This window comes from Drosophila serrata, unplaced genomic scaffold (assembly GCF_035046125.1).
Source record: "Drosophila serrata isolate PLE 108 unplaced genomic scaffold, ASM3504612v1 contig_382, whole genome shotgun sequence".
NCBI classification, from domain to species: domain Eukaryota; kingdom Metazoa; phylum Arthropoda; class Insecta; order Diptera; family Drosophilidae; genus Drosophila; species Drosophila serrata.
The window spans coordinates 10,526,067-10,535,015 of NW_028257280.1; the positions used below are offsets into that span (position 1 = coordinate 10,526,067).

At 45.7% G+C, this 8,949-nt stretch overlaps 2 protein-coding genes and 1 long non-coding RNA gene across 3 annotated transcripts; 2 read left to right on the top strand and 1 right to left on the bottom strand.

The window, feature by feature from the left end:
* Nucleotides 1-288: 288 nt before the first annotated feature.
* Moca-cyp (nuclear cyclophilin protein Moca-cyp) lies at nt 289-4,757 on the bottom strand. Its single transcript, XM_020942792.2, has 8 exons — nt 4,337-4,757; nt 4,035-4,122; nt 3,257-3,286; nt 3,044-3,183; nt 2,835-2,982; nt 2,627-2,756; nt 2,347-2,559; nt 289-2,280 (listed from the first exon to the last, which is right to left on the bottom strand). The coding sequence occupies exons 1-8, from the start codon at nt 4,638-4,640 to the stop codon at nt 430-432; spliced, it is 2,904 nt and encodes a 967-aa protein (XP_020798451.2). The 5' UTR covers nt 4,641-4,757; the 3' UTR covers nt 289-429.
* LOC147642631 (uncharacterized) lies at nt 3,782-4,013 on the top strand. The gene is made up of 2 exons (XR_015273300.1): nt 3,782-3,916; nt 3,978-4,013. It is a non-coding gene; the product is annotated as an uncharacterized LOC147642631 (long non-coding RNA).
* Nucleotides 4,758-5,406: 649 nt separating the features above from the next.
* Gfat2 (Glutamine:fructose-6-phosphate aminotransferase 2) lies at nt 5,407-8,537 on the top strand. Its single transcript, XM_020942757.2, has 2 exons — nt 5,407-7,359; nt 7,872-8,537. Exons 1-2 carry the CDS (start codon nt 5,683-5,685, stop codon nt 8,244-8,246), a joined length of 2,052 nt encoding a protein of 683 aa, XP_020798416.1. The 5' UTR covers nt 5,407-5,682; the 3' UTR covers nt 8,247-8,537.
* The last annotated feature ends 412 nt before the right edge of the window (nt 8,538-8,949 follow it).

An 8,949-nucleotide genomic window follows, 5' to 3' on the forward strand; every position in this document is an offset into this window, starting at 1 on the left:
CGTCGACAGCAGCAGCAAAAGCTCACGGCGGGCTTATGAATGAGTTGAAAGCGAAGGCGGAAAAACAAATACCAAAAAGAGTGAAGGAAAGTAAAAAGAGGATGAAAATTTGAAAATACAAAAAATACAAATTAAACATATTAATTAAATATATTTTAAAATGGCCAGTAATACTTTTTAAGGAACCAGCAGAAGTAAGTTGTGCGGGTGACGTAGCAGGCAACTTTTTGTCAGGTGGCAAACCTGAAGGTCGAACTTCTTTACGTTTAAAGTGAAATTTATTACAAATTACATTAAAGTCTGTCTTTATTTAACGCTCTCCCATACTTAGAATCGGGAGGTGGCGTGAATTTATTTTTTACAATTTCTATTTCGTGTAAAAGTGACTGGGAACCCCCAAAATCTGATCCGTTGCTAGGATAGCTCCATCTAATCCGTGTCGGAACGAGCTGATGTCTTCTTGGATTTTTTATGTTTGCGCTTTTTGTCACGATGTCGATCCTCTGGACTTGAGTCGCGCCTGCCCCGAGTGCTGGACTCCGTTTTGGCCTCGTTTCCGCCTGCCTCGTCGGTTTCAGCTCCGCCAGCTGCACTCGAAGCCACCCGATCCTCGTCCTGCAGCTTCTTGAGAGTCTCATCTTTTAGGCGCTCTAGCTCGTTGAGCTCCCGTGTGGTGCGCTCCATCTCCAGCTCATCGTCTCGCAGCTTCTCTGCACGACGCTCCTCCTCTTGGGCCATCTCCTTGCGTCGCTCCTCCTCCCGCTCGATCTCCTTGCGCATGTGTTCCTTGAGCAGCAGCGCAGCCTCGGCCCGCTTTTGCATCTTCTCGCGGGCCGCTTTGTCTCGATCCTCATCCAGGGGCAGGGCAGAGGTAAGCTTGGGCTCCGGACTGCGTGAGCGACGGCGGCGAGAGCGACTCGTTGAGGGACTGCGACTACGGGATGAGCTGTGGCCACGGCGTCCACGACTACGGCTGCGTCTGTTGTCCGGGGAGTCGTGTCGCCTTCTTCCTGGAGAATTCTGTCGTCGTCTGCCGGATGATTCCTGACGCCTTCTAGCAGGTGATTCCCTGCGCCTTCTGTCTGGCGAGGCCTGCCGTTTTTTGCCTAACGAATCCTGACGCTTTGGAGAATCCTGTCTTTTGCCAGGTGAATCTTGTCGTTTTCCCCTAGGGGAATTCCGACGCTTTCGGTTGGGAGAATCATCTCGATTTTTGCTCAGAGAACGCTGCCTTTTCTTGCCTTGAGAGTCCTCTCGCTTTCCCCTGGGTGAATCCTCGCGCTTTTTAACTGGAGAATTCCTGCGCTTTCTTACGGGTGACTCATCCCGGTGGTTTCCCTGTGAATTGCCACGCTTTTTGTTTGATGGCCCATCCCGCTTCCTGTCATTGGAGTCCGCCCGCTTCTTTGCCGGCGAATCCTGGCGCCTAGAGTTGGGTGAATCCTGCCTGCGACCACGACTGCGAGAACGCTGCGCACGCCGGCGGTCACCGCTGGGAGAGGGCCTTCCTCGGACTGGAGACAGGGGGAAACGATTGCGGTAATCATTATCCTGTGACCGCGAACGGCGGCGCCGATCCCGATCCGCAAAAGGATTGCGACGACTGCGGTTAAACTGGTTCTGACTGTGGCCCTGATTGTGATTTTGATTCTGGCCAGGACGCCGGGCTGGTGAGCGCTGCTGGCGACGCACGGGAGAGTGGCGACGTGCTGGGGAAACGGAACGACTGTGCTTGGCTTTGGATTTGTCATCGGGCTTACGCTCATCACGCTTGGAATTTCGATCCCTGTTGGTCGAAGCCTCCACCTTGCTCTGCGGCTTGCTGGGTGACTTCACCTTCTCCTGCTCCCGCTCGGATTCGGATTCACTTTCAGTCTGCTGTTCGTAGTCCAAGGCATTCATATCCACTGACTTGCGTCGCTTGACAGGACTGCTATCCTTCGGTTTTTCCTTTTCACTGGCATTGTCCTTGGGCCTGTTGCGCTCTGATGTGTCCTTTGATTTTGATTTATTGGCTGGCGAGGACCTATCCGGCGTCAGTTTGCCGCCATAGGAGCTGGCATGGGAGGTCTCGAAAAATGCCACATTTTTAGGATGTTTGGTGGCCTCTTCGTGGCGCCGTTTGCGCTCAATCTCACGCCGCTTCACCTCCTCCTCGTGCATCTTGCTCTCCTCCTCGAGTCGCTCCAGATCGGACAGCTTGATGGTGCGCTTCTGGGCATGCTTCCAATGGGGTGGCGTTGTGCTCTTCGAACGACTGCGCGAGGGTGTGCGAAAACGCTGGAAATTTATATAAAAATTAGGTATTTTTCGTTGCGAAGAACGAAAAAGAGTGTTTAAACTTACAAATACGCCGCGTCCTTTGACAATACGACCGCTGCGCGTGGTGGGCTGTCTCTTTGACCAACCAAAATAGTTGCGATTGCGGTCATGATCACGGTCCCTCTCCCTATCCAGATCACGTTCCCTGCCTCGATCACGATCCAGTCCCCGTCCACCACGATCCTCGCGATCCCGTGACCTAGACCTCCCGTCACGCATTAGGAAATGGTTTGATACCTGAAAAATGGTCAGAAATCAAATAATTAAATAATATATGACAAATGCCAGCCAATTGAATAACCACCTCTGGTATCTCGTCAGGATTTATCTTTGTAATTGTAACCAGTGGATGAAGTTCACCCTCTTCCCTTTCCTCGTCATCATCCGGCGGCAACTGTTCATCACGGCCATTGCCACGTCCTTTTGAATCATTGCTAATAGAATACAGATACAAATGAATGATAAATGTATATCAAAATCTATTTAAGCTTCCTAATTAAATTATGACATACTCTTCACTGTCGCTGGACTTGTTATCCTTGCGATTGCGCTTCTTCTTCTTTTTGTCCTTGAGCTCAGCCTTGACCTCAGCTTCGCTGTCGTCGCTGTTGGATTCATCACTGGCTGCAGAGCGACGCTTGCGCTTTTTCTCTTTTTTAACTAATTTGAATAGATAACGATTTAATAAGTGTGAATCAGGTTAAATATATTTTCAGCCTACCCTTTGTCTGTTTAACTAACTCGCCACAGTTGGCTATGGCCGCATCCTGCAATGGTCGCGAATTCCGATCGATAGGCAGCTCCTCCAATTGTCGCACCAACTCCTGACCGGATATAACTTGGCCGAATACAACATGGATACTGGAAGGAAAAGGAAACAAAGTATTAATATCAACATTTCCCTTCTGGATTTATTTTCTTTTGTTATACTTACTTGTCCAAATGTGGCGCAGGCTGTGTTGTACTACAATGAGAAACAGAAGAAGAGAAAAATAGTCTTTACACTTTGCTAACTTTTTGTTGGTTTGCAATTAGGCAGGTGGTTGTTGTTGTTGTTGTTGTAATCGATGTTGTTGGTTTTTTGGTTGAGCTGATGTTTGCTGTGGTGATGGTGGTGGTTGTAGTAGAGGCAGTAGTTGGTGGACACAATGTATAAAAGGACCAAAGGTGTAGACAGGAGTTTTGGCAATCCACCAGCACCACAGAGACCGATCATTGTCACATTCTAGCATCTAGCAGCTAGAGAGAGAGCTATCCAAATCCAGAGGGACTCAGATCCATTGGAGAGCAGCCGACAGAGAGACAGAGACCATAGGACCGAAGACCAGCCAGAGAGCAGAGACACACACACACACACATACAGAGTGAGAGCGAGAGAGGGAACCAAGCCGGGCCGGGCTACGTCTTTCACTTGGCTTTCAACCTGGCTGGATAGGATGACTGGTTTGATGGATCTGCCGGTCAGTCGATCAGTCGGCTCTCGAGGATCTGCTGTGGGGTTGCAATCTCAGTTTGCTGCCCACGGGCTAAAGCTAAATGGCAATAGATTAATGAACAACAACAGACGTTTAAATAGATAAAATATATATAGAAGGTGGGAGTTAATATTTTTTTTTTTTATGCCTGCAAACAAAACTGAAACTAAATTTACGAAGGGATTAAGTCCGGAGACCGCCGGTTGCCAGTTGGAGCCCAGGATTGAGCGCACTTACATAAAGAACTGGGAGCCATTGGTGTTCTTGCCCCTGTTGGCCATTGACAGCAGGAAGGGGCGATCGTGCTTCTTTTCAAAGCTTTCATCTGAAATTATTTATAAATTTTATTAATAGTTTTCTTGGGGATATAATTTTAAAGTGTAAAATGTCATGTTAAGATAATTTCTTCTTCTAATAAAACAATAAAATACAGCACATACTGTCATTATTTTATTTGTTAATCTTATCTTTTGCCCACTGTATTGATTTTATTTGCAACCACAGACCCCCAGCATACACACACACACACATACACTCACCCTCAAAAGTGCCGCCATAGATGGACTCGCCGCCCGTCCCGTTGCCAGCACTAAAATCCCCGGCCTGCACCATGAAATCCTTGACCACCCGGTGAAAGATGACGCCCTTGTAGTGTAGCTTCTTGCCGGTAACCATTCCCAGGCCTTTTTCGCCTGTGCACAGAGCCCGGAAGTTTTCGGCCGTCTTTGGAGCCACATCGCCGTATAGCTCGAAAACGATGCGGCCCACGGCAAGGCCGCCCAGCGATATGTCGAAGAAGCATCGCGATCGCGTTGCGTTCGCGTCGCGTTTGTTCACAGTCATTATTTTATAGCCGCTAATCGAGCCTAAATGCAAATTAAATTCTTGATATTTTTTCACCGTTTTCGCGTTGCACAATGTTGGCGATGCCAACTCGATTGAAAGCCAGGGATGGGTTAACAAAATGTCTTCAAGAAATAATCGTATTGTGCGCGAAGTGTTATCGATATTTACTTAATATTTATTAATTTGTATATTAAAAGTTAAAGCTGTGGAATTTTTTAAGGAAAATGTGTAGAGTAGTCTTTTCTTTACCTTATTTATCATCTTGTATCATTCCATTAGCTTAAAAAGTATATTTTGTAATCTCAACGAAAATTTGGCGATATTCAACAAAAAAATGCAAGTTTTGTCCTATTGAAATCTTGTAGAAATTTTGAGAAATTGAATTACATTTATTTTTAAATACTTTAAAATTAGCTTAATTTCTTAGTATATATTTAATTTAAAAGTCTTTTATTATGTGTATATGTTTTACACAGCAAATGCAACGAAATATTTTAAGAACTCAACTTTAAAAAATTTGAAAACCAAAATACAAATTGAATACAAATTGTTTAACATAGAACATAAAAAATTACAATCATTTTAAAAATCAGCTTATTTCTCAAAAAATATACAATAAAATATATCATAAAAAAATACAATATTCTCTGGATCTAAAATAACAAAATACAAGGTTATAATTAAATTAAACAAAACAATTGTTGATATAAATAATACAAAATCGCCCATTTAGAATTCTTCTTCCACGGTTTCCTATAAGAAATAGAACTAGCTATAAACTAGCCAAAATCGCAACACAAGCAAGACGTGTTCTTTTTTGGAAAAAACAATAGTAAAAGCAAATAGTTTATCAGAGAAAAACAAACTAAACGACGAAATTCCAGTGAAGCGACAACTGTCGCGATAAAAGCCCGACAATCGCAGTGCAGCAGCAGCAACAGCAGCGCAATCTCGGCCTCAGCTGACCGGAAAGTTACTTCGGCGACGTGGAAAATCACCAAAAAAAAAAAGAAAAGAAAAGAAAACACAGCTTCAAAAAATGTGTGGAATCTTTGCATATCTCAACTACCTGACGCCCAAGTCCCGGCAGGAGGTGCTCGATCTCCTCCTGCAGGGACTCAAGCGGCTGGAATATCGTGGCTATGACTCAACGGGCATAGCCATCGACGATCCCAGTTCCACGGAAGGCAACGCCATCGTCATGGTCAAGCGAACCGGCAAGGTGAAGGTCCTCGAAGATGCCATAGCGGAGGTGTGTCGCGGCGAGGACTATGCACGACCGATTGATACCCACATTGGCATCGCTCACACCCGTTGGGCCACCCATGGAGTGCCCTCCGAGGTTAATTCGCATCCCCAGAGATCCGATTTGGAAAACAGCTTTGTGGTCGTGCACAATGGCATCATTACAAACTACAAGGATGTAAAGACACTGCTGGAGAAGCGGGGCCATGTCTTTGAGTCCGACACGGACACGGAAGTGATTGCCAAGCTGGTGCAGCATCTGTGGCAAAAGCATCCTGGCTACACCTTTGGTGAGCTGGTGGAGCAGGCCATTCAGCAGCTGGAGGGCGCCTTTGCCATTGCCTTCAAGTCGCGTCATTTCCCCGGCGAGTGCGTGGCCTCCCGACGTGGCTCTCCGCTGCTGGTGGGCATCAAGGCCAAGACCAAGCTGGCCACGGATCACATACCCATTCTGTATGCCAAGGCCCATCGTCCCCATGGTCAGCCGCAGCAGCAGGCCTACCAGGTCCTGCCGCCCGGTGATTGCAGTGCCGAATTCCAGCCACTGGAGCGTAAGGAAGTGGAGTACTTCTTTGCCTCGGACGCTTCGGCGGTCATTGAGCACACCAATAGGGTTATCTACCTGGAGGACGATGACGTGGCTGCTGTTAAACGGGATGGCACCCTCAGCATTCATCGGCTAAACAAATCCTCAGATGATCCACATGCCAGGGAGATTATCACACTCAAAATGGAGATCCAGCAGATTATGAAGGGCAACTATGACTACTTTATGCTGAAGGAAATCTTCGAGCAACCGGAATCCGTGGTGAATACCATGCGTGGCCGTATGAGGTTCGATGCACAGAGTGTTGTACTTGGCGGCATTAAGGAGTACATACCGGAAATCAAGCGCTGCAGGCGTCTGATGCTCATAGCCTGCGGCACATCCTATCACAGTGCTGTGGCCACCAGGCAACTTCTGGAGGAACTCACCGAACTCCCTGTTATGGTCGAGCTGGCCTCGGACTTCCTGGACCGCAACACACCCATCTTCCGGGATGACGTGTGCTTCTTTATCTCACAATCGGGCGAAACGGCGGACACTCTAATGGCCCTCAGGTATTGCAAGCAAAGGGGAGCTCTTATCGTGGGCATTACCAACACGGTGGGCAGCAGCATCTGCCGGGAGTCGCATTGCGGTGTGCATATCAACGCTGGACCCGAGATTGGTGTGGCCTCCACCAAGGCCTATACTTCTCAATTCATTTCCTTGGTAATGTTTGCCCTGGTCATGTCGGAGGATCGTCTTAGCCTGCAGCAGCGACGACTGGAGATCATTGATGGTTTATCCCAGCTGGACGAGCACATTAGGACTGTTTTGAAGCTTAACTCGCAGGTTCAGGAACTGGCCAAGGAGCTGTACCAGCACAAATCACTGCTGATCATGGGCAGGGGCTTCAATTTTGCCACCTGTTTGGAGGGAGCGCTGGTAAGGGATATAGTTACTTTGTGTGTTCTCCATAAAGTGGAGCGGAAAATGACTCATTTTGCTCATTTAGTTATCATACTTATCTGCGCAGTTGTTTAAACAGAAAACATCTCATAGAAAGTACACGTAAACAAAGGTTTTTTTTGCCAAAGATTTCATCAGAATTTCGAATTTGAAGATGTGGATTTAATTGATACTTTAAATTATATTAACTAATTGAAATAATTTAGGAAAATTTATTCATTCTGACCGCCTGCTTGGAAAATAACTCTAGTAAACAAATCAATTAAGTTATTTTTGCTTTGTACTTAAGTTTAGTTAGAATTCTTTTTAGACAAAATATCCACTTCCGCAAAAGTTTATAGAAATCCCCAGATTCTATGCCCGGCAAAATTTTGATTAGCCTTTTTTTCCAAGAAACTCAAAGGTGATAAGAAGCGTATGCCAAAGTATGATAACGAAATATATATATAAAACCTAATCACTAACAAAATTCGTCTCGCAATTTACAGAAAGTCAAGGAACTGACCTATATGCACAGCGAGGGAATACTTGCCGGCGAACTTAAACACGGACCTTTGGCCCTGGTGGACGATGAGATGCCGGTGCTGATGATTGTCCTCCGAGATCCTGTCTATACCAAATGCATGAACGCTTTGCAGCAGGTCACATCGCGCAAGGGAAGGCCTATCCTGATCTGCGAGGAAGGCGACACCGAGACCATGTCCTTCTCCACCCGCTCGCTTCAGATTCCCAGGACTGTGGACTGCCTGCAGGGTGTGCTCACTGTTATCCCGCTTCAGCTGCTGTCCTACCACATAGCCGTGCTGCGAGGCTGCGATGTGGATTGCCCCCGGAATCTGGCCAAGTCCGTGACCGTGGAGTAGGCTTCCAATTCGTCAGGGATTGGCCCGCAACAAGAATTCCATTTTTAGTATCTGCCTGAGAATTCCCAAAACTTTAGGATTTAAGACGAAAATTTCTTTTGGTATTTGCACGGATTTAAAAGTGAACTTACCCCCTTTTTATAACCTCTGTGCCCAATACGACGCGAGTCGAATCTGTTAACCCCTGCATTTTGTAGTCTTACTGACCCATTTGTGTTTGTGTAGAAAAATTACTATTTGTGAATGTGCAATTGAAATATAAATATTTCCCAAACATTTATTTTAAATAAATTTGTGTTTGTATACCCTTGCAGGGTATTATAATTTTAGTCAGAAGTTTGCAACGCAGTGAAGGATGCAACTCCGACCATATAAAGTATATAATTATATTCTTGATCAGGATCAACAGCCGAGACGATCTAGCCATGTCCGTCTGTCAGTTTCTACGCAAACTAGTCTCTCAGTTTTGAAGCTATCTGAATGATATATATCGGAACGGGCCGGATCGGACGATTATATCATATAGCTGCCACATGAATGATAAGAAAATTAAAAAAAAAAATTATAACATTTTCAGTTTTCAACAGAATTTAATCAAATTTGAGATATATCCATTTCATATTATTTTACAATTTTGTGTTTAATTTTTTAAAAATCGGACTAGTATATCATATAGCCCCCATAGGAACGATCGAGAAATTAA

Excerpts from the sequence above, each read along its gene's own strand:
- Moca-cyp (XM_020942792.2), bottom strand. The coding sequence starts at position 4,640 with ATGACTGTGAACAAACGCGACGCGAACGCAACGCGATCGCGATGCTTC. Across the intron at positions 2,560-2,626 it reads ATCCTGACGAGATACCAGAG|GTATCAAACCATTTCCTAAT; the intron begins GTGGTTATTCAA and ends ACCATTTTTCAG. Across the intron at positions 2,281-2,346 it reads TCAAAGGACGCGGCGTATTT|CGTTTTCGCACACCCTCGCG; the intron begins GTAAGTTTAAAC and ends ATAAATTTCCAG.
- Gfat2 (XM_020942757.2), top strand. The coding sequence starts at position 5,683 with ATGTGTGGAATCTTTGCATATCTCAACTACCTGACGCCCAAGTCCCGG. Across the intron at positions 7,360-7,871 it reads CCTGTTTGGAGGGAGCGCTG|AAAGTCAAGGAACTGACCTA; the intron begins GTAAGGGATATA and ends CGCAATTTACAG.